The sequence below is a fragment of the Anolis sagrei genome, chromosome 4, assembly GCF_037176765.1.
Source record: "Anolis sagrei isolate rAnoSag1 chromosome 4, rAnoSag1.mat, whole genome shotgun sequence".
Classification (NCBI taxonomy): domain Eukaryota; kingdom Metazoa; phylum Chordata; class Lepidosauria; order Squamata; family Dactyloidae; genus Anolis; species Anolis sagrei.
This window is the reverse complement of record NC_090024.1, coordinates 3,234,492-3,259,886: the sequence shown is the minus strand read 5'-3', so window position 1 is coordinate 3,259,886 and position 25,395 is coordinate 3,234,492. Positions and strand designations below refer to the sequence as shown.

At 41.3% G+C, this 25,395-nt stretch overlaps 1 protein-coding gene across 1 annotated transcript in view; it reads right to left on the bottom strand.

Annotated features, from left to right (window-relative positions):
* Nucleotides 1-25,395, bottom strand: part of LOC132775180 (casein kinase II subunit alpha-like) — a 63,950-nt gene that overhangs the window by 37,222 nt on the left and 1,333 nt on the right. The window contains exons 2-3 of the mRNA XM_060776019.2: nucleotides 12,369-12,578; nucleotides 9,894-10,029 (exon numbers count right to left, since the gene is read on the bottom strand). Of these exons, the coding sequence (XP_060632002.1) occupies nucleotides 9,894-9,994 (101 nt within the window). The 5' untranslated portion in view covers nucleotides 9,995-10,029; nucleotides 12,369-12,578. The remainder of the gene's footprint in view (nucleotides 1-9,893; nucleotides 10,030-12,368; nucleotides 12,579-25,395) is intronic.

Genomic DNA, 25,395 nt, shown 5'->3' with positions numbered 1-25,395 from the left:
ACGGCGACTCATTGCGGTTTACAACATTTAAAAACAACAATATTCCAATTAAAAATATAAAACACATACATATACAATACACAGTATTGGGCCACCAATACAGACCAATGCATCTCTTAAATTAAAATCATAATCCAATTTCGTTGTCTGTGATTGCCAGTCCTTGATCAGAGATTTCATCGCATCGGATTAGCCGAATGCTTGCTCAAACATCCATGTCTTGAGTTTTTTCCGAAATACTATCAGCGAGGAGGCTGATCTTATCTCTATAGGGAGGGCATTCCAAAGCCGCGGGGCCACCACAGAAAAGGCCCTGTCTCTCGTTCCCGCCAGCCGCACCTGTGAAGCAGGCGGGATGGAGAGAAGGGCCTCTCCCGAAGATCTTAGGGTCCTGGTGGGCTGATAGGCCGAGATACGTTCGGATAGATATGTTGGGCCAGAACCGTTTAGGGCTTTAAAGGCCAATGCCAGCACTTTGAATTGGGCCCGGTAGCTAATCGGCAGCCAGTGGAGCTGGTACAGCAGAGGAGTTGTATGCTCCCTGCGCCCTGCCCCTGTTAGTACCATGGCTGCCGCCCGTTGGACTAGTTGGAGCTTCCGAGCCGTCTTCAAAGGCAACCCCACGTAGAGAGCGTTGCAGTAATCAAGGCGGGATGTAACCAGAGCGTGGACTACCGTGGCCAAGTCAGACTTCCCAAGGTACGGTCGCAGTTGGCGCACGAGTCTTAACTGTGCGAATGCTCCCCTGGTCACCGCCGAAACCTGGGGCTCCAGGCTCAGCGATGAGTCCAGGGTCACACCCAAACTGCGAACCTGTGTCTTCAGGGGGAGTGCGACCCCGTCTAACACAGGCTGTAACCCTATACCCTGTTCGGCCCTGCGACTGACCAGGAGTACCTCTGTCTTGTCTGGATTCAATTTCAATTTGTTCTCCCCCATCCAGACCGTCACAGCGGCCAAGCACCGGTTCAGGACCTCGACAGCCTCCTTAGTAGCAGGTGGGAAGGAGTGACAGAGTTGGACATCATCCGCGTACAGATGACACCGCACCCCGAAACTCCGGATGATCTCACCCAGCGGCTTCATGTAGATGTTAAACAACATGGGAGACAATATTGAGCCCTGAGGAACCCCACAAAACAAAGGTTGTGGGGTAGAACAGGAGTCCCCCAGTAACACCTTCTGAGACCGACCCTCGAGGAATGACCGGAGCCACTGCAAAGCAGTACCTCCGAGACCCAAATTTTACTTTATTATTATTTTACTCTATTTATTATTACTGGAGGACATGTAAGCATATTTACTAGGCCTGGGTAACAACGCAAAAATTTGTTTCTAAAATCGATTTGTATTTGGGGGTTTTTTTTTGTTTCGATATTTAAAATAATTACAAAATTTTCCCTTTAAAAAGTTTGGTATTTACGAAATTTCGTTAATATTTACAAAACATTTTGTAAAGATGGCGCCCTTTTTTTTTCAATATTTTTTTAATTTAATTATTAATTTAGTAGAATAGGGAGGAGAAATTATTATTAAGGAGGGAAGGCAGGCACTCACTCTGGCGGGCCCTCAAGCGCTGCCGCCGAGTCGGGCCCGGCTCCTCCGAAGCTAAGGTTTCAGTGCGGAATTGGGAGAAGGGGGTCCCCAAAGGCCATCTAGTCCAGCCCTCTGCTAAGGTTTGAATGCGGAATTGGAGGAAGGGGCTCCCCAAAGGCCATCTAGTCCAGCCCCCTCCTAAGGTTTCAATGCGGAATTGGGAGAAGGGGCTCCCCAAAGGCCATACATTCCAGCCCTCTGCTAAAGTTTCAATGTGGAATTGGGAGAAGGGGCTCCCCAAAGGCCATCTAGTCCCGCCCTCTGCTATGGTCTCAATGTGAAATTGGGAGAAGGGCTCCCCAAAGGCCATCTAGCCCAGCCCTCCGCTAAGGTTTCAGTGCGGAATTGGGAGAACGAAGCACACCCACCGCAAAGGTGAGGAAGGAGGGACAGGCCGCCTTCCCGCTGAGGGTCGCTCGCCCTCTCGCTCGCTTGCTCAGCCGGCGCCTTCCCCGCCCTCTCCTCCTCCTCCTCCTCCTCCTCTTTCAGGCTCTGACTGGCTAAGGAGAAGAGAGAGAGGAGAGCTCCCAGCAAGCATAGCCAATCTTACGTATTTCCGAAATGGACGGAAATACAAAAATATTTGGCGCATGCCGTTTCGATATTTAAAAACACTTCCGGGTTTAAAAATAAGTTTTGTAATCGTTTTGTAATTGCTAAAATTAACGAATATTTAACGAATTACAAAATTAACGAACGAAACCGCCCAGGCCTAATATTTACATTGAAGAAGGTTAGAATAATGGTTTAATCAGAGTTGGGCAGTCTTATCTTTAAGGCAGAAGAACGGCCTGCCTCAGGGGAGCGTGCTTGCTCCATCCATGTTCAACATCTACACAAATGACCAGCCACTGCCAGAAGGGACAGAGAGTTTCATCTATGCTGATGATAGTGCCATTACCGCTCAAGCAGGGAGCTTTGAGATGGTTGAACAGAAGCTCTCTGAAGCTCTAGGTGCTCTTACTGCCTATTACAGGGAAAACCAACTGATCCCTAATCCATCTAAAACACAGACATGTGCCTTTCACCTTAAGAACAGACAAGCATCCTGAGCTGAGGATTATTACCTGGGAAGGGATCCCACTGGAGCATTGCAGCGCACCCAAATACCTGGGAGTCACTTTGGACCGTGCTCTGACCTACAAGAAGCACTGCCTGAACATCAAGCAAAAGGTGGGCGCTAGAAACAACATCATACGAAAGCTGACTGGCACAACCTGGGGATCACAACCAGACACAGTGAAGACATCTGCCCTTGTGCTATGCTACTCTGCTGCTGAGTATGCATGCCCAGTGTGGAACACATCTCACCATGCTAAAACAGTAGATGTGGCTCTTAATGAGACATGCCGCATTATCATAGGGTGACTGCGCCCTACACCACTGGAGAAATTACACTGCTTAGCCGGTATTGCACCACCTGACATCCGCCGGGAAGTAGCAGCCAATAGTGAAAGGACCAAGGCAGAGACATCTCCAGCCCATCCCTTGTTTGGGTATCAGCCAGCACGTCAACGCCTTAAATCAAGACATAGTTTTCTAAGATCTACAGAGACACTCGCTGGAACACCTCAGCAAGCGAGAGTCCAAAAGTGGCAGGCTCAAACCCAGAACCTCAACCGATGGCTGATACCAAATGAGAGACTCCCCCCTGGGCACACAGAAGACTGGGCGACTTGGAAGGCGCTAAACAGCACGAGATGCAGAGCCAACCTCAAGAAATGGGGCCACAAAGTGGAATCCACGACATGCGAGTGTGGAGAAGAGCCAACCAGAGACCACCTGCTGCAATGCAACCTGAGCCCTGCCACTTGCACAAGGGAGGACCTTCTTGCGGCAACACCAGAGGCATTCCAAGTGGCCAGATACTGGTCAAAGGACATTTAATCAATTACCAAGCTTGCAAATTTTGTATTTTGTCTGTTTGTTTGTTTTGTTCTGTTAGAAATGTAACACAATTGACTGGTTGCCCTGACACGACAAATAAATAAAACCACAAGAGGAGGAACCTGATTAAGGGGTCATGGCATTAGGAAGGTTGAGAAACACTGCTCTTAAGTCTTTGAGGAAAATCAGAAGGGAGGGAGGGCTAAAACCTAACTGGAAAACCTTCTCTTTAATGTTCTTGCTTTGCAAAGCACCCAAAAGGCGGGAAATGATAGCTCTGCTGCAAAAAGAGCTGCAAGGCTGCAAACTTTGATACTTTGCATCCCTTGTAAGCTTAAGTTTAGCAGAAAAGTCTTTTGGTGGCTGCAAAAGCACCCCTTGAACTTGCAAAACTGAACTTTCCAGAGAGTAGGGTTGCTGGAGACCCATAACTTTTTGGGAAATGGCATTCAGAACCATTTGGAGATCATAACCTTTTGGCCAAAGGCCAATGCAGTTAAATGCTATCCATCTATTTATAGAATGTATAATTTTGTAGGTTAAATGTTCGGGAATATTTACATAAAAGTATAATTTAAGATAAGAGTGTCCAGCTCTGATTCAACCATTATTTTAACCTTCTTCGAGGTAAATGTGCTTAGGTATCCTTCCAATAAAGAGAGCAAAATAAAAAATAATAATAGCAAGAGTAAAATAATGGAAATATAAGAACAGTGATAATAAAGTAAAATAATAAATCTAATAATAATAGAGAAAAATGATAAATGTAATAACACTAATAGAGTAAAAGAATGTAAAGGAAATATTAACCATAATACAGTAAAATAATAAATATAATAATACTAAAATTAAAGTAAAGTAATAGACGTAATAATAATAGAGTAAAACAATTTGTTTCTATTGTTGGTTGTTGTGTCTATCAGTTTTGGAGGAAGAAGTTGTGGCATTTTGTAGTAATAATAATAATTATAATTATAATGTAAAGGAAATATTAACAATAATAGAGTAAAGTAATAAATATAATAATACTAAAATTAAAGTAAAATAATAAATGTAATAATAATAATAATAATAATAATAATAATAGAGTAAAACAATTTGTTTCTATTGTTGTTGGTTGTTGTGTCTTTCAGTTTTGGAGGAAGAAGTTGTGGCATTTCGTAATAATAATAATTATGTTTATTATAATGTAAAGGAAATATTAACAATAATAGAGTAAAATAATAAAGGTAATAATACAGTAAAATAATAAATATAGTAATACTAAAATAAAGTAAAATAATAAATGTAATAATAATAAAGTAAAACAATTTGTTTCTATTGTTGATTGTTGTGTCTATCAGTTTTGGAGGAAGAAGTTGTGGCATTTTGTAATAATAATAATTATTATTATTATTATTATTATTATTACTATAATGTAAAGGAAATATTAACAATAATAATAGAGTAAAATAATAAATGTAGTAATACAGTAAAAAATTAATATAATAATACTAAAATTAAAGTAAAATAATAACTGTAATAATAATAGAGTAAAACAATTTATTTCTATTGTTGTTGGTTGTGTCTATCAGTTTTGGAAGAAGAAGTTGTTGTGGCATTTCGTAATAATAATAATAATAATAATAATAATGTAGAATCTTCTCAAGTGTAAAGGAAATATTAACAATAATAGAGTAAAATAATAAATGTAATATTAACAATAATAGAGGAAAAATAAAAATAAAACAGTAAAATAATAAATATAATAATACTAAAATTAAAGTAAAATAATAAACGTAATAATAATAGAGTAAAACAATTTGTTTCTATTGTTGTTGGTTGTTGTGTCTATCAGTTTTGGAGAAAGAAGTTGTTGTGGAATTTCGTAATAATAATAATAATGTAGAATCTTCTCAAGTGGTATACAACCAGATGTAATTATTGCAAGGCTATTTGGCTTGTTGTCTCTGATCCGATAGGAAAACAGAGAATGTGCCAGTGCATAAAAATAACAGAGCTTCAGAAGTGTTTTTCAGTTGCCCAAAAATATATCTTTTCTCCCTGAAAACAACTTGGTTTGTATTATGTGCTCAAGAGACAAAATGGAGTAGACTTTGGTAAAAAAAAAACCATTTGGTTTACTCACAACTTCATGAGTTCAGCATACACAAGTACACAACTTATCAGTCCACTTACAGATATGCTGGAGATAGTTTCTGTCCACAGATGGCACAGGCCATCTCTCTTACAACAACAGCAGACACGTGTTTGTCTGAGCAGTCTCAGAGCCTAATGGAGTCTGAGGTCTGATCATGTGATCTGCAGCCCCTCCCACAACTTCTCAGGAAAACATAGAGCAAAGTAATACAGCTGCATGCCAGAACATACATACAATAGGTAAGCAATAGGATTCTAGATAAACAAATTACTACAAGAGGCCTGAAAAAGACTGTAATTTCCAACAGCTTGGGAGTCCAGTGGAGTCTCCCCTCGAGGTTTCTAAGCAGAGGTTGGGTGGTCATCTGTCGAGAGGGCTTGGATTGTGTCTTCCTACTCAGTAGAAGAATCTTAGAATCATAGAATCAAAGAGTTGGAAGAGACCTCATGGGCCATCCAGTCCAACTCCCTGCCAAGAAGCAGGAATATTGCATTCAAATCACCCCTGACAGATGGCCATCCAGCCTCTGTTTAAAAGCTTCCAAAGAAGAAGCCTCCACCACACTCCAAGGCAGAGAGTTCCACTGCTGAACGGCTCTCACATTCTGGAAGTTCTTCCTCATGTTCAGATGGAATCTCCTCTCTTGTAGTTTGAAGCCATTGTTCCATTGCGTCCTAGTCTCCAAGGAAGCAGAAAACAAGCTTGCTCCCTCCTCCCTGTGGCTTCCTCTCACATATTTATACATGGCTATCATATCTCCTCTAAGCCTTCTCTCCTTCAGGCTAAACATGCCAAGAGGATTGGACTGGCTGGCCATGGGGGTTTCTTTTAACTTTAGGATTATATGGTCTTGACACTCAGCAGCTAAAAGGGCCAATGCAATTCACCAGCTGATCTAGTGTCTGGATCAAGTTGATGTAGAGATATTGAAGGTATAGATATCTATACATACAGTAAAATAATAAATATAATAATACTAAAATTAAAGTAAAATAATAAATGTAATAATAATAGAGTAAAACAATGGAAATATAGTAAGAGTAATAATAGAATAAAATAATGGAAATATAATAACAGTAATAATAGAGTAAAATAATACATTTAAAAATAAGAATAAAGCAAAATAATAAATGTAATAACAACAATAGAGTAAAATAATAGATGCAATAATAATAATAAATAGAGTAAAATTATAAATATTATAATGATAATAATAGAGAAAATAATGTAAATGCAATAATAACTATAATAATATTAAGGTAAAATAACTGTAATAATAATAATAAATGGAGTAAAATAATAAATGTAATAACAATAATAAATAATACATGTAATAATAATAATAATAAATAGGGAAAATAATAAATGTAATAATACTAATAATAGAATGGTGATGCTGGTCGCTTCTCACCACACTAAAACAGTGGCTCTTAATGAGACATGACGCATTATCATGGGGTGTCTGTGACTTACACCACTGGAGAAATTACACTGCTTATTCGGTATTGCACCACCTGACATCTGCAGGAAGTAGCAGCCAATAGTGAAAGGACCAAGGCAGAGACATCTCCAGCCCATCTCCTGTTTGGGTATCAGCCAGCACGTCAACGACTTAAATGTAGAAATAGCTTTCTAAGATCTACAGAGACACTTGCTGGAACACCTCAGCAAGCGAGAGTCCAAAAGTGGCAGGCTCAAACCCAGAACATCAACCAATGGCTGATCCCAAATGAGAGACTCCCCCCTGGGCACACAGAAGACGGGGCGACTTGGAAGGCACAAGATGCAGAGCCAACCTTCAGAAATGGGGCTACAAAGTGGAATCCTCGACATGCGAGTGTGGAGAAGAGCAAACCACTGACCACCTGCTGCAATGCAACCTGAGCCCTGCCACATGCACGATGGAGGACCTTCTTGCGGCACACCAGAGGCACTCCAAGGGGCCAGATACTGGTCAAAGGACATTTAACCAACTACCAAACTCACACATGTTGTGTTTTGTCTGTTTATTTGCTTTGTTCTGTTAGAAATGTAAAATAATTTGACTGGTTATCCTGACACGACAAATAAATAATAGAATAAAATAATTAATGTAACTAATGTAATAAAAAAGTAATAACAAATAACCTTGACACACGTATATGCCTTGGGGGGCTCTTTCATCCTTAAAAAAGGGCTGAAAAATTGAGCTTCTAGCTAGGAGAAGAGAAGGCTGAGAGAAGAGGACATGAGAGCCATGCCTATATTTTGGAAATGATGTCCTGTGACGGCACGTCAGGCCCTACTTGTATGTGAATGTGCAGTTGAATTGTTTGGCTATCTACTGCTTTCTATCAATGTTGTTTGCATCTGTTGAATTGCCTTCCCTGCTTAATTGTTGGCTCCTCCCCTTCCTGGGGAAGAGGGCAGGGCTTTCTTTTCATTCTACCATCAGACAGCTTTATAGATGGATGTGAAAAAGATTTGGCTCTAAAGCCCTTGTTTAAGCTATCTCTCATCACCAATTCTCAGGTTTTTACCCTTGAGACTCACACTTCATGCCCAGATCTTCCTGGACGACGTTGAGGAGTCTCAAGCGCCTTAAAACCAGTCCTTTGGCACCAGAGGAAGACTTTGTGCCTTCAAATATAGGCCATTTGGACTGGGGTTGTGGATTGTTTAAGCTATCTCTCATCACCAATTCTCAGGTTTTTACCCTTGAGACTCACACTTCATGCCCAGATCTTCCTGGATAACGATGAGGAGTCTCAAGCGCCTTCAAACCAGTCCTTTGGCACCAGAGGAAGACTTTGTGTCTTCAAATATAGGCCATTTGGACTGGTGTTGTTCATTGCTTCGGCATTCACAGCCATTGAGAAAAGAGGGAACTTGGAAAGCTTCTCAGCTGCAAAACTCCTTGGACCCAAGGCTTCAGAGACTGTAACTGTGCTGGTACGGCTGTACCAGGAGCTCCAACTTTATTTGCTTTGTATTAAATGTTTGCTTGCAGTCCAAGGTTTCAAGGAGTCTGCAGTAAGGTGGCTTCCTTTGGTTGCAGTCATAGGACAAGTCACCTGTCCATCATTGTTAAGTTTTGGTTCCGCCTCTTGCTCAGGGCAATTGGGAAGGGAGCCATTTTTAGTCAGTCTCAGCAAGGAAAGCTAATGTACAGGATGTGTGCAAGCTGCCCCTGTACAAAAGCTTCAACCCTTAAGACTTTCCGGAGGGAAACCGTCTTAAGAGTCTCCAAAGATTTCCAGGAAAACAGCCCTAAAGACCAAAGAACTCCAGCTGGAGAATATCTAAGCCTTTACTGGTAGGTCCACTCAGTGCTTCAAGACATAGTTCGACCCGGTAGCGGAGCCCACATCAGTAAGGGTTAGATTACAGTCAGCCTGGGAGAAGTTAAAAAGGGGATTTTCCTTTAAAGAAAAGAAGTTATTGAAGACAGTTGCCTGTCCTTCGTGGGCAAGATTGGGAAGCCACCAGTTGCATAAAGCCTGGAAGCATTTGTTTGGCTTTACTGAAGACAAGAGAAGTTTCTGTTTGATTGTTCATTAATGAAAGACTTTGTTATACTTCACAAGCCATCTAAAGATCATTTGTGGTGGAAAACCTCTGAGAACTTCTCCTTGGGCCCCCTGGCTTCCCGCAAAGGTTGCACGTCTTGTTCTAAAGGAAATTCTTTACAGGCCCAGCGTGCGACAGAGCAGTAACGTATGTTTTCTTTATCCCTGTTGAAACATCAAGTTTATGCCCAAGAAAGATAACTCATTGTGAACAATAAAGACCATTTCAAGTTATCTGTTGTGTCTTGGTCCTTGGGAGTTCCAGTTTCCTAAAGGAGGGCAAGAAGCAATCCCCTGGGGAGAGATGTCACGTCCATATTTCTTTCACTAAGATCTATAGACCCCAGGCGCGACGGCACATGTCCCATTCAGGAGAAAGGGGGAAAGCTTGTTTTCTGCTACTCTGAAGACTAGGACACAAGGGAGCCATGGATTCAAACTGTGGGAAAAGAGATTCCACCTAAACACTAAGAAGACCTTCCTGATGGAAAGAGCTGTTTGGAAGTGGAATCTGCTGCTGCCTGGATTTCCTTCTCTGGAGGTTTTTCAGAAAAGGCTGGGTGGCCATCTGTTCAGAGGGCTTGGATTGTACTTTTCCTAATGGCAAGAGGTTGGACTAGATGGCCCTTGAGGTCTCTTCCAACCTTATGATTCTATAATTCTATAACTTGGGATTTTAAAAACCCTGAAGGCCGATTTTAAAAACCCTGCGGGAGCCTTACCCCCATTCCACAATGTGTGACTCGTAGTCCCAATACTCGCGGGGCCTCTGTGTGTTGACGTCTGCGTAGACTCTCGCTCGACTTGGCACTGGGCCCGACATGCTGTCCCAGCGTGGTGCTCAGCACCGCAACTGCTCTGCAAAACAAAACAAGGAAAATATCATCACCATCATCACAAAACCATTATAAAGCTCCTTCTAATTTCAGTACCAACTGTTGGGTTTCATCCCTGGACTGCACAAGTCTCTTGTGTCATCAAGTTTCCAGACCTCAATGAGTAGCTAGACTAGAGATAGGCTTAGGCTGAGGGATTCCGTCCCTCCCACATTCCTATGCATGATTCCCAAAAAGGGGGTTGTCTTTACTCTATCTCCTTGCCACTGTCTCTTCCCCTTTTGATGGAATTCTGTGAGGGAATTTCCTTTTCAAAGGTATTTTTATTGTCCTGGGCTGGGCTATGTAGCCATTCGCCATTTTACAGTCTCTTCTGCATTTCTTCCTACCTGAGGACACACATTTTGCCTCTTTTTAGGTAAAATGTAGCTGCGTGGATTTTTGATGGAATTCTGTGAGGGAACTTTTCAACGGTATTTTTATTGCCCTGGGCTGGGCTATGTAGCCATTCGCCATTTTCCAGTCTCTTCTGCTTTTCTTCCTACCTGAGGACACACATTTTGCCTCTTTTTAGGCAAAATGTAGCTGCGTGGATTTTTTACCCTTCTACCTCTTTAGAGAAGCCCCCGGTGGTGCAGCAGGTTAAACCACTGAGCTGCTGAAATTGCTGACCGAAAGGTCAATTGTTTGAATCTGGGGAATGGGCTGTTAGACCCAGCTTCTGCCAACCTAGCAATTTGGAAACAAGAAAATGTGAGTAGACCAGCGGGAAGGTAAACAGCATTCCATGCAGACATGCCAGCCACATGACCTCGGAGGCGTCTATGGACAAGGTCATGTATCATGTTCTGCAGTTGATGGTGTTTGGTGGTGGTAGGCCTAGCAGTTGGTGATGGAAGGGTTAATGTAAGTCTTAGTTCTAAAGGGTTGAGTAATCTGTAAGTAAGAGTTCATGGGTGAAAGAAATTAAGGGTGGAGGTATGCAAGAGATAGGCTGCAGCTGGGTTTTTCTGGATATAAGGAGCGAGCCTTGGGACTGATCTTCGGGAGAAAAGTGTCTTATATTGGTGGTAGATGCTGCTGGTTTTCCCCCAGGTTTGTAGGTTTTCGGTATCCTGACCTGTCTCCTGAATCTTTGGACTGGCTTTTGACTACAGTATAGACTAGGGGTCCTCAAACTTTTTAAACAGAGGACCAGGTCACAGTCCCTCAAACAGTTGGAGGGCTGGATTATAATTTGAAAAAAAAAACAACATGAATGGATTCCTATGCACACTGCACGTTTGTAGTGCAAATAACACTTAAAAACAACACAATAATGAAAATGAAGAACAATTTAAACAAATATAAACTTAATAGTATTTCAATGGGAAGTGTGGGCCTCCTTTTGAGATAATGCTGTTGTTGTTGTATGCTTTCAAGTTTTTTCAGATTTAGGTGGACCCTGAGCGAGGGCCAGGTCAATGACCTTGCTTTAGTTTGAGGGCCCCTGATCTAAGTCATTAATCAAGATCCTGAGCAGGACCAGGCCCAGGAGGGAACCCTGCTGATGGCACTCCGCTCGTCACGTACTTCCAGGATGAAGAGGAGGAAGCCTTGGGGAGAATCACCCTCTGGGTTCATTCACTTAACCAATTACAGATCCACCTCGCCGTAGTTCTGCCTAGCCCACATTGGACTAGTTTCCTTGCCAGAAGGTCATGGGGGACCTTGCCGAAGGAAGGAAGGCCTCCCTGAAATCCAGGTATGCTCCATCCACCCTGAGCTCATATATAGCCATCTTGCGCTCTACTCTACTAGAGATACCAAACATCCCTATAAAGCACATGGACACATGCTCCCAAGATGATGCTGCAGTCTCTCCCTCTGGGCGAAGGAGGGTTATTTGGGGAGGCCCTACTCTCGGTCCAGCCGTCGTCACAAGCACGTTTAGCGGGGACGAGAGACAGGGCCTTCTCAGTGGTGGCCCCTCGTCTATGGAATGCCCTCCCTAGGGAAATCAGATCTGCTCCCTCCCTCTTGACATTTCGGAGGCAAGTTAAAACGTGGCTATTTGAGCAAGCGTTTACAAATACAGAGTAGCTAATATAGGAAATCAAATGACCTGGCAATGGAACTGGACAATGCTTGAGAATAACGAGACGCTGATGATGTTGTTTTTATTGCTTTTGTGATGTTTTATATTGTTTAATGTTTTTATTTATATTCTATTCTATGTATACTGATTTGTTGGAAACCGCCTTGAGTCACCAGTTGACTGAGAAAGGCAGTATACAAATACAGTAAATAAATAAATAAAATAAATAAATAATAAATTTGCCAATACAGCGTTCCCGTTGCTTTGTGTCTCAGGACTCTTACCTCGAGCCTTGGTTACTCGGTCGCCCCAAAGCAGCTGGGAGTCGTCCCCCACCAGGCAGCGCAAGGCACGAACAGCATCCCAGGCAAAGAGGAGGAGGACGTCGCCGGGGGGACAGCGTGTAGGCAAGGCTCAGAAGGGGCTCCACGAGGTCAGCGGGTGTCCATCCAGTGCGAGAGGAGCAGCGGTTTCTTCACAGCATCGCCCTGTCCCTGGAAGAAGAGCAAACGTTTTGGTTGGGCCTCTTCCACCCCTGACATTGAATTCTCATGTTTGTCTGCAGGCAATAAAAATAAAAAGACAAAGATCCGCCCAGAGGGAAAGTGTTCTTGCCAGACATCAAGGGGAACCACTGACCGCAGAGGGAAGCTGATGAGGAAACACAACATACAATCTACAGACCCACCAAGAAAGTCCAAGAAATGCTACGTTCAGCGAAGGGCAAGAGGGATCCTCTCACCTCTGCAGGAGTCTAACGGATACCATGCAGCTGTGGACAAGAAGTCTACAGAGGGACCCCCAAAAGCAGAAAGGGCAAAACATGAATAAAGGAACATGAAAGGCATTGCAGACTAAGTCATCCAGAGAAGTCAGCCATAGCAGAGCACCTGGTGAACCAACCTGGACACAGCTTATTATTTGAGGACACAGAAATGCTGGACCACTCTCACAACCACCATGTCAGGCTACACAGAGAAGCCATTGAAATCCACAAGCATGTATGTGGACAATTTCAACAGAAAGAAGGAAACCATGAAAATGAACAAAATCTGGCTACCAGTATTAAAAAACTCTAAAATTAAAACAGCAAAACAATTAGGAACATCTAATCACCTCTCAATAAAGTTTGCTCAGGCACTGCCAGGCCATCAAATGATAATCAAGGTGGTCACACAACTCCCATGACCAACAGAAAATACTGGAAGGGTTGGTGGGCACTGATCTTGAGTTTGGGAGTTGTAGTTCACCTACATCCAGAGATCAATGTGGGCTCAAACAATGATGATCTGGAACAAACTTGGCACGAATACTCAATATGCCCAAATGTGAACACTGGTGGAGTTTCGAGAAAATAGACCCTGACAGTTGGGAGTTGTAGTTGCTGGGATTGGGATTTATAGTTCACCGAGAATCAAAGAGCATTCTGAACTCCAGCAACAATAGAATTGGGCCAAACTTCCCACACAGAACCCCCAGGACCAACACAAAATACTTTTTTTTCTTATGGTCTTTGGTGACCCCTCTGACACCCCCTCATGATCCCCCCAGGGGTCCCGACCCCCAGGTTGAGAAACGCTGTATTAAAGGCACCTTGAACACAGCCTGACAAATCTGCCAAAGGTAAAATATGCACCAGTTGGTTGAGCTGCTGCCCCAAGGAAATCTCAGAGGAAGGCAAAGACAATGCCCTTCTGTGTTTAGGGCTTTCCAGCAAGTGGTATTTAGGGCAAGCTCTCTACAGGTGGCACACAGAGCCATCATCAAGAGGACTAGCCATGGCTGACAGGCTTATTTTCCAGGAATTTGTTCCATTTCCTATTTAAAGTCTTTAAAGCTGGAAAGTTGGATAGAACAAGGGCGCCATTCAGTGGCCAAGAGCTTCATCCCTCTATGTCTCTGGTGAGACAATAGACTTATGTATAGAACTAATTAACTAACAAGGCTGTGCAATTCACATATTATATCCTTCTATGGTCCTTATTTTTCCCTTCTTTCCACCTTTTTGTACTGTTTGAGTTATTTTTCTCCTCCCCCCCTTTTTTTGTACTGTTTGCTTGAGGGTTTTTTTTGTTCTTTTGAAAACAAAATAAAAGTCACTTATTACTAAAAAAAAAGAATATTTAGAGCACCTGAGGAACCAACCTGGACACCACAATTCAAGAGAGATATTGACAAGCTGGAATGTGTCCAGAGGAGAGCGACTAAAATGATAAAAGGTCTGGAGAACAAGCCCTATGAGGAGCGGCTTAAGGAGCTGGGCATGTTTAGCCTGGAGAAGGCTGAGAGGGGATATGATAGCCATGTATAAATAAGTGAGAGGAAGCCCACAGGGAGGAGGAGGGAGCAAGCTTGTTTTCTGCTTCCCTGGAGACTAGGACACGAAACAATGGCTTCAAACTACAAGAGAGGAGATTCCATCTGAACACGAGGAAGAACTTCCTGACTTCAGAGTTCAGCAGTGGAACTCTGCCCCGGAGTGTGGTGGAGGCTCCTTCTTTGGAAGCTTTTAAACAGAGGCTGGATGGCCATCTGTCAGGGGTGATTTGAATGCAATATTCCTGCTTCTTGGCAGAATGGGGTTGGACTGGATGGCCCATGAGGTCTCTTCCAACTCTTTGATTTGATTCTATGATTCTATGGACACAGCATATTATTTGAGAACACAGAAATGCTGGCCCACTCTCACAACCACCGTGTCAGACTGGACAGAGAAGCCACTGAAATCCACAAGCATGTGGACAATTTCAACAGAAAGGAAGAGACCATGAAAATGAACAAAATCTGGCTGCCAGTATTAAAAAACTCTAAAATTACAACAGCAAAACAACAGAGAGGAAACAATCAGGAACTGCTAATCACCTCTCAACAAAAGATTCCCCCAGGCACCAACAAGCCACACCTTAAAAACTGTCAGGCCATCAAATACTAATCGAGGTGGTCAGTCACCAGCCAACCCCTCTCCAATGCCAGAGATACAGCTTTATGGTGTAACATTAGAAAATGTTGACCATTTCCGCTCCCTTGGCAGCCACCTCTCCACCAAAGTCAACATCGCCTGAGCTCTGCAAATGCAGCATTTTTCCAAATGAAGCAGAGAGTCTTTGAGGACTGGGACATCCATAGGGAGACTAAGGGGCTTGTCTATACAGCTATTGTCCTCCCAACCCTGCTATACGCCTGCGAAACGTGGACTGTCTAAAGACATCACATCCAACTCCTGGAACAATCCCATCAGCGCTGCCTTCGGGAAATCCTGCAAATCTCTTGGGAAGACAAGTGGACAAATGTCAGCATGCTGGAAGAAGCAAAGACCACCAGCATTGAAGCGATGCCCCTCTGCCATCAACTCCGCTGGACTGGCCACGTTGTCCGGATGCCCAACCACCGTCTCCCAAAGCAGTTGCTCTACTCCGAACTCAAGAACGGAAAACGGAATGTTGGTGGGCAGGAAAAGAGATTTAAAGATGGTCTCAAAGCCAACCTTAAAAACTCTGGCATAGACACTGAGAACTGGGAAGCCCTGGCCCTTGAGCGCTGCAGCTAGAGGTCAGCTGTGACCAGCAGTGCTACAGAATTCGAGGAGGCACGAGTGGAGGGTGAAAGAGAGAAACGTGCCAAGAGGAAGGCGCACCAAGTCAACCCCGACTTAGACTGCCTCCCACCTGGAAACCGATGCCTTCACTTCAGGAGAAGATGCAGGTCAAGAATAGGGCTCCACAGCCACCTACGGATCCACAAGAATACTGATAATGGAAGACTATCCTACTCGTCCAACGAAGGATCGCCTAAGTGAAGTGAAGGTCAGTTGAAACATTCACACCTAGCTCCAGCAGACAAGAGTCCTTTGCCCCACCCTGGTCATTCCACAGATATATAAACCCAATTTTCCTAGTTCCAACAGACCTCACTACCTCTGAGGATGCTTGCCATAGATGCAGGCGAAACTTCAGGAGAAAATGCCTCTAGAACATGGTCATATAGCCTGAAAAAACCTACAACAACCCAACATTTAGCCTATTTAAATACTTAACACGTTTGTTATTATTTCATGTCAAAAGCATTGTGCAAGTAAGTATAAAACTAATAAAAACAGAGGGAACACAAGTGGTTAAATAGTTTTTAACCAAAAATGGGCAACAACAGTGACCTCATTGTCTGTAGCCTCCAATAATTCTTCCTCTGTACATGAGGCAGGACATAGTGGACAAGCACACAGGTGCAGAGTTGTCTGTTCTGCTCCACAGCTTCACAAGGTGGAGGAGTCTTCTAGGTGGTACCATGTGGCCAGGTTGTCTTTTGATCTGCCCACTCCACTTCTGAGTCTGTTCAGGGACTTCCAAGTTGCCCATTTTTGGTTTGCCCCTGGAAGAAGACCCTCGTGGGGGGCTGTCCAATTGGGATTTCCTGGTTTAGCTGCCCAGATAGATACTCTTGCTCAGGGGTCCTCAAACTTTTTAAACAGAGGGCCAGGTCACAATCTCTCAAACTGTTGGAGGGCCAGATTATAATTTGAAAAAACATGAATGAATTCCTATGCACACTGCACACATCTTATTTGTAGTGCAAAAACACTTAGAAACAATACAAAAATTAAAATGAAGAACAATTTTCACAAATATAAACGTAGTAGTATTTCAATGGGAAGTGTGGGCCTGCTTTTGGCTGATGAGATAGGATTGTTGTTGTTGTTGTGTGCTTTCAAGTCATTTCAGACCTAGGTTGACCCTGAGCGAGGGCCAGGTAAATGACCTTGGAGGGCTGCATCTGGCCCTCGGGCCATAGTTTGAGGACCCTTGCTCTTGCTGGAAGAATGTTAAGTGGAGTGTTGGTTCTCATGAAGCTTTCCCTTGATTTGAATCTACTGGGAGGTGGCAGACAGCCATGCGGTGGGTGGCTTTCGCAGGGTTCAACCTTATTTCTCTCACAGTTAGCACATTGGGGAGGGGGGTGGTTCAATTAGGTTGTAGAGTCTATCAACAGGTGTAGGTTTGAGACATCCTGTTGTTATTTGAATGTTTCATTCAGTACTATGTTCATTTCCTTCGCGTGGGCGGGCTTGTGCCAAACAGGGCAGGCATACTCGGCAGATGAGTAAGACAAGGCTAGGGCTGATGTCCTTATTAATTTTGGGTCTGCACCCCATGCACTGTCAGTAAGTTTCCGCAGGATGTTCTTGCGTGCACCTACTTTGTGCTTGGTGTTCGCACAGTATTTCCTAAATGTTAGCTTTCGCTCTAAGGTGACACCGAGATATTTAGGGTGGGAACAGTGTTCGAGCTCTTGGCCTTCTTAGAAAACTCTGATCAAGAGCTTTAACATGTTTATTATTTATTTATGTATTTATTTAAAACTTTTATATCCCAATCTTCTCTACCTCCGTAGAGGGACTCAAACCCTTTCAAACTCTAGATCAGAGTTTTCCAGACTGTGTGCCGCGATGCATTCATGTGTCGCCTACAGTGTGTAGATGTGTCCAGCAAATATTACGAAAAACCTGAGTCTATGTGAAATGAGCGATAAAGCATGTATTTTTTGAAAATAAAAATTATAGTATGTTGTTTTTGCATATGCTTCATTATTATGATTTATGTATGTATCCATATATGTCATAAGGGGTTGGTTTAACCTCTGGTTTGCTAGGAAATGTTTTTGCATATGCTTCATTATTATGATTTATGTATGTATCCATATGCATCATAAGGGGTTGGTTTAACCTCTGGTTTGCTAGGAAAACTGAAATAATGTGTTGTGAAATGATGCAGGTCTAAAAATGTGACAAGCTTTGCGCCTCTATCTAGAAATATAGTCCCCCCCAGAGGTGAGAAAGGCGGTATATAAATGCTGTAAATAAATAATAAATAAATATAAAGGCCTCTCTTTCTATATATCTATATACAGTAGACTCTCGCTTATCCAACCTTTGCTCATCCAGCGTTCTGTATTATCCAACACAGTCCAGGGTGGGAAGAAAAAAGAATCCTTGTCTACTTTGGTGCTAAATTCGTAAAATCATAATGTAATCATAACGTAATAGGCTTTTCCTTAATCCCTCCTTGTTATCCAACATTTTCGCTATCCAACATTCTGGCGGCCCGTTTATGTTGGATAAGCAAGACTCTACTGTGTATATATGTATATGTGTGTATGTGTGTGTGTGTGTGTGTATATATATATATATATATATATATATATATATATACTGTATGTGTGTGTGCGTGTACAATTTTAAGAGTCACTCAATTTTTCAACATGTGTATATGAGGAAAAAGTGTACCCTGCTATGAACCATCACAAAGCTTAAGGAGAGGCCCTGCTCTCGATCCCACCACTCTCGCAAACGCGGTTTCTGGGGACGAAAGACAGGGCCTTCTCGGCAGTGACACCCCCCCCCCCCCGGTCTGTGGAACTCTCTTCCCTAAGGACATCAGGTTGGCCACCTCCTTCCTGTCCTTAAGAAGACAACTGAAGACCTTGCTCTGGAACCAGGCGTTCGACTAGAGGGGAGCGGCAATAGGAAAAAGAAATTTGGATTTTGTGACATGAATTCTCCTGGCTCGGCTTGGTTTTTATTGACACGTTAATCTATTAATTTATTGTTAAATTTTACTGATGTTGCACAATGTTTTAAAACGATTTTATTGTGAATTGTAATTTTTATGGTATTTATGGTGTTAGCATCCTCTGATGCTCATGTGAGGCCATGCTCATGTGAGGCGGGATAGAAATATAGGAAATAAATAAATATCTTACAATGAACGAAAGACAGCAGTTCTAATAAATGTTAGAAATGTGATAAATAAAAGTTGGGATATTTTATCATATGCAAAACGCTCTTGCAAAACGACCTAGAAATACTGGATTCAAATATATAGAATGCTAGAAGAAACGGTTACTGTTTAAATGGGCTGATAATATTGGTACACAAGTTCTGTTGGAATAAAGACATAAGGTCTTGGACAAGAGTTTGAAGTTTACTTTGAAATCATCTTTTTATAAGCTGGTGTGTAGGTGGTACTTGACACCAGGGAGACTTTCGAAGGTGTATAAAGGGATTTCTAGGAAATGTTGGAAATGGAAGGAAAATGTCGGGATGCTTTATCCTATGCAGTGGTCTTGCAAAAAACCCCAAAATTCTGGACTTAAATATATATGATGACAGAAGAAACGGTTTGCTTGCATGCTGGTCGCTTCGTTTGGGTATCAGCCAGCACGTCAATGACTTAAATCAAGACATAGTTTTCTAAGATCTAAAGAGACACTCGCTGGTACACCTCAGCAAGCGAGAGTCCAAAAGTGGCAGGCTCAAACCCAGAACCTCAACCAATGGCTGATACCAAATGAGAGACTCTCCCCCGGGCACACAGAAGACTGGGCAACTTGGAAGGCGCTGAACAGACTGCGCTCTGGCACCATGAGATGAAGAGCCAACCTCAAGAAATGGGGCCACAAAGTGGAATCCACGACATGCGAGTGTGGAGAAGAGCAAACCACTGACCACCTGCTGCAATGCAACCTGAGCCCTGCCACATGCACAAGGGAGGACCTTCTTGTGACAACACCAGAGGCACTCCAAGGGGCCAGATACCAAACTCACAAATTTTGTATTCTGTCTGTTTGTTTGCTTTGTTCTGTTCTGTTACTGACACAACAAATAAATAGAAGAAACCAGGGTTTTATTTGTTGGGAATGTTGGATTATTACCTAGAGCAGTGGTTCTCAACCTGTGGGTCCTCCGGTGTTTTGGCCTCCAAGGAATCCCAGCCAGTTTACCAGCTGTTAAGATTTCTGGGAGTTGAAGGCCAAAACATTTGTGGACGCGCAGGTTGTGAACCACTGATCTAGAATGTCTCATGTTTGCTGTTAGCCACATTGAGTCCATGGATCAGGAGAAAGGAAGTATAAAAATAAAGTAAATACATTCCCTGTTCAGGGTTCACAGCCACACACCGAGCAACAGGAAATAAAATGCCATGCATCATCCTGACTTTAGTCATGTTTAAATAGTTTTCAAGTTTTTTCCTTGTTTGTGTTGTCGAAGGCTTTCATGGCCATAATCACTGGGTTGCTGTGACTTTTCTGGGATGTATGGCCATGTTCCTGTGGAATAATGTCCAGGGTGGGAGAAAGAACTCTTGTCTGTTTGAGGCAAGTGTGAATGTTGCCGTTGGCCACTTTGATTAGCATTCACACCTGCCTCAAACAGACAAGAGTTCTTTCTCCCACCCTGGACATGCCATCTATATAAATAAAAATGTAATCTTTGTCTGTGGGATTAACATAACTCAAAAACCACTGGACGAACTGACACCAAATTTGGACACAAGACACCTAACAGACCAACAAGTGATCATGACTCATAAACCCTCCACCAAAAGACAGTGGAAAGGACTTAAAAGCACAAAAAAGCTGAATGATGATACAGAAAAAAGGAAGGAAGGAAGGAAGGAAGGAAGGAAGGAAGGAAGGAAGGAAGGGGAGAAAGAAAGGAAGAAAGAGAGAGTGAGAGTGAAAGAAAGAAGGAAATAGAAAAGGAAGCAAAGAGCGAAGGAAGGAAGGAAAGAGCTAGAGAAGGAAGAAAGGAGAGGAAGAGGGAGGAAAAGAAAAAGGGGGAAGGAAGGAAAGAGGTAGAGAAGGAAGGCAGATGAGAAGAAAAAAGGGAAGGATTCTGAAGGACAACTGGCACAACAAAGCCTTACATGGGCAGTTCTTTGACAAAATTGAAGGAAAAGTTGACAGGGAGAAGACCTGGTGATGGCTCACAAATTGAACCCTGAAGAAGGAGACCGAAGAAGGCCTGATTCTTGCAGCCCAGGAGCAAGCCATCGGAACAAAGACCAGGATTGAAAAATCAGCGTATGACCCAAAATGCAGACTGTGCAAGGAAGTTGATGAAACCATGGACCATCTCCTCAGCTGCTGCAAGAAAATCGCACAGATGGACTACAAACAGAGGCACAACTCTGTGGCCCAGATGATTCACTGGAACTTATGCCACAAGGACCATCTCCCAGGAATAAAGAATTGGTGGGATCATAAACCCACCAAGGTCATGGAAAATGAACATGTAAAAATAATGTGGGACTTTCAAATCCAGACTGACAAAGTTTTGGAACACAATACACCAGACATCACAATTGTGGAAAAGAAAAAAGTCTGGATTACTGATGTCGCCATTCAAGGTGACAGTTGCATTGAGGAAAAACAAAAGATCTTAGCCAGCATGTGGGAAACAATAAACATCGACAAAATCACAATCAGTCAACTGCAAAAGGCCACCTTGCTTGGATCTGCGCGCATCATTCGAAAATACATCACACAGTCCTAGACACTTGGGAAGTGTTCGACTTGTGATTTTGGGACACGAAATCCAGCTTATAGATCTTGTTTGCTGTGACATACTGTGGTTTTGTTTCAATAATAATAATAATAATAATAATAATAATAATAAGTGTCATGTCAGAAGCGATTTGAGAAACTGCAAGTCGCTTCTAGTGTGAGAGAATTGGCTGTCTGCAAAGACGTTGCCCAGGGGACACCCGGATTATTTGGTGTTTTTATCATCCTTGTGGGAGGCTTCTCTCATGTCCCCATATGAGGAGCTGGAGCTGATAGAGGGAACTCACCCGCCTCTCCCAGGATTTGAACCTGCGACCTGTCAGTCTTCAGTCCTGCTGGCACAGGGGTTTAACCTACTGCGCCACTGGGGGCTAATAATAATAATAATAATAATTGCCTGCCACAAAGAACTGGTGGGACAACAGGCCTGAAAAACTTACAGAAAATGAACATGTCAAATTACTCTGGAACTTCAGAATTCAGACTGACAGAGTTTTGGAGCACAAGATTCCTGACCTCAGAATCATGTTAAAAAACCAAGTATGGATCGTCGATGTTACAATCCCAGGCAACAGCTGCATTGAAGAGAAACAAGTGGAAAAGCTGACACAATATGAGGATTTAAAGATCGAACTGCAAAGACACTGGCACAAGCCTGTCAAGGTGGTCCCAGTGGTGATCGGCACACTGGGTGCAGTGCCTAAAGACCTTGGTCTGCACTTAAACACAATCAATGCTGACAAAATTACCATCTGTCAGTTGCAAAAGGCCACCCTACTGGGACCTGCATGCATTATTCACCGATACATCACACAGTCCTAGACACTTGGGAAGTGTCCGATGTATGATCCAATACAACAGCCAGCAGTGTGGCCTTTTTTGCTGTTATGTTTCAAATAATAATATACATTCATACACTTGAGACACCTCTTAATACACTCTCTTCCCCTCAATGCAATTTATTTATTCATCCCACCTTTCTCTACCCAAGGGGGACTCAAGGCGACTCACAATCGCACCTCCACAGTGCCTTAAAGCATACAACATCAGTTAAAACCTAAGTTAAAAATTAAAACATAATAAGCATAATAAAAATACATTTCAATGAATCAGATCATCCAGAGTCATAGTCTAAAGGCCAATCCATAGTCAAATTGCACATTCCTGCACTCCTCTATTTTTAAACACCTGCTTCCAAAGTCAGGTTTTTACTCTTTTTCTAAACATCAGAAGGAAGGGGTCTTCCCTGATATCACTAAGGAGGAAATTTCATAACTGAGGGGGCCACCACTGAGAAGGCCCTGTCTCTCATCCCCACCAACCGTGCTTGCGAAGAAGGTGGAACCGAGAGCAGGGACTGCCCAGACAATCTTAATCTCCAAGATAGTTCATAGGGGGAAGATGCATTCAGACAGGTAGGTTGAAACACCTAATAATAATAATAATAATAATAATAATAATAATAATAGTAATAATAATAATATACATGCACACATTTGAGACACCTTTTAATACATTCTTTTCCTTCCCTTCATTGAAAAACCCAATAATAATTAATTAATATAATATATATGCATACACTTGAGACACCTTTTAATACACTCTTTCCCTTCCCTTGACCCAATAATATTATTTATTTATTTATTTATTTCTGTTGCTTATACCCCGCCCTTCTCACCCCCAAGGGGGGACTCAGGGCGGCTTACAAAAAGAAGGCACAATTCGATGCCTTATCCAAATACATACAATTATAAAAACAATTACAATAGTTAGACAATTAACGAATTAAAAACATCAGTATATAACACAATAATAAATAAATATAATATAATATACATACATACACTTGAGACACCTTTGATACATTCTTTTCTTTCCCTTCATTGAGAGACCCAATAATAATAATAATAATAATAATAATAATAATAAATATAATAAATATAATATACATTCACACATTTGAGACACCTTTTAATACACTCTTTCTCTTCCCTCCCTTGAAAAACCAAATAATAAATAACAAATATAATATACATGCATACACTTGAGACACCTTTTGATACTCTTTCTCTTCCCATCATTGAAAGGCCCAATAATAATAATTAATTAATTAATATACATGCGTACACTTGAGACACCTTTTAATACAGTCCCCTTCTCCTCCCTTCATTGAAAGACCAAATAATAATAATAATAATAATATACATTGAAACACTCCCCCCTTCCCTTCCTCCACATTGAAAAGCCCATTATTATTAATACATAATATAATATAATAATTGATACACTCCCTCCCTTTCTCCACATTGAAAAGCCCATTATTATTATTAATACATAATGTAAATACATAATATAATAATATACATTGATACACTCCCTCCCTTCTCTTCCTCAACATTGAAAAGCTCATTACTATTATTATTATTATTGCATAATCTAAATACATAATATAGTAATATACATTCTTACACTAGAGGCACCTCTGAATACACTCTCTCTTGCATTTCCAGAAAAACCAAATAGTAATAATAATATACATTCCTACCCTTGAGACACCACTTAGTACACTCTTTCCCTTCCCTCCCTCCCTCCTCATTGAAAGGTCCATTATTAATAATACACAATCAGAGAAGGGTAATATCCATGGATAAACTCGAGGCCCCTTTGAAGGCACTCTCTCTTCTCTTCCCTTCACTGAAAGGCCCAATTATTATTATTATTATTATTATTATTATTATTATTTAAAATAATATACATGCATACACTTGAGACACTTTTTAATACACTCTTTTCTTTCCCTTCACTGAAAGACCAAATAATAATAATAATTATTATTATTATTATTATTATTATTATTATTATTATTGGTGTTTCAAATAATAATATACATTCATACACTCCCTCCCTTCCTCCACATTGAAAAGTCCATTATTATTATTATTAAGAATAATACATAATGTAAATATAATAATATACATTGATACACTCCCTCCCTTCCCTTCCTACACATTTAAAAGCCCATTATTAATAATAATAATCTAAATACATAATAATATACATTGATACACTCCCTTCCCTTCCTCAACATTGAAAAGCCTATTATTATTATTATTATTGCATAATATAAATACATAATATAGTAATATACATTCCTACACTAGAGGCACCTGTGAATACACTCTTCCATTTCCTGAAACACCAAATAATAATAATAATAATAATAATAATAATAATATACATTGATACACTCCCTCCCTTCCTCCATATTGAAAAGCCTATTATTATTATTATTATTATTGCATAATCTAAATACTTAATATATTATCTAAATACACAATATAATAATATACATTCATACACTCCCTCTCTTCCCTTCCTCCACATGGAAGAGCCCATTATTATTATTATTATTATTATTATTATTGCATAATATAAATACATAATATAGTAATATAGATTCCTACACTAGAGCCACCTCATTTCCTGAAAAACCAAATAATAATAATAATAATAATAATAATGGAAAGGAGGGAGTGTATCAATGTATATTACTATATTAAGTATGTATATTATGTATATATATATTATATACATAATTGAAAAGCTCATTATTATTCATACATAATGTAAATACATAATATAATAATATATATTCATACACTCCAACTCTTCCCTTCCTCCACATTGAAAAGCCCATTATTATTATTATTATTATTATTATTATTATTATTACTACTACTACATACTAGAGGTCCCTCTGATTACACTCTCTCTTCCATTTCCTGAAAAACCAAATAATAATAATAATAATAATAAACATTGATACACTCCCTCCCTTCCTCCACATTGAAAAGCCCATTATTATTATTATTACATACTATAAATACATAATATAGTAATATACATTCCTACACTAGAGGCACCTCATTTCCTGAAAAACCAAATAATAATAATAATAATATACACTCCCTC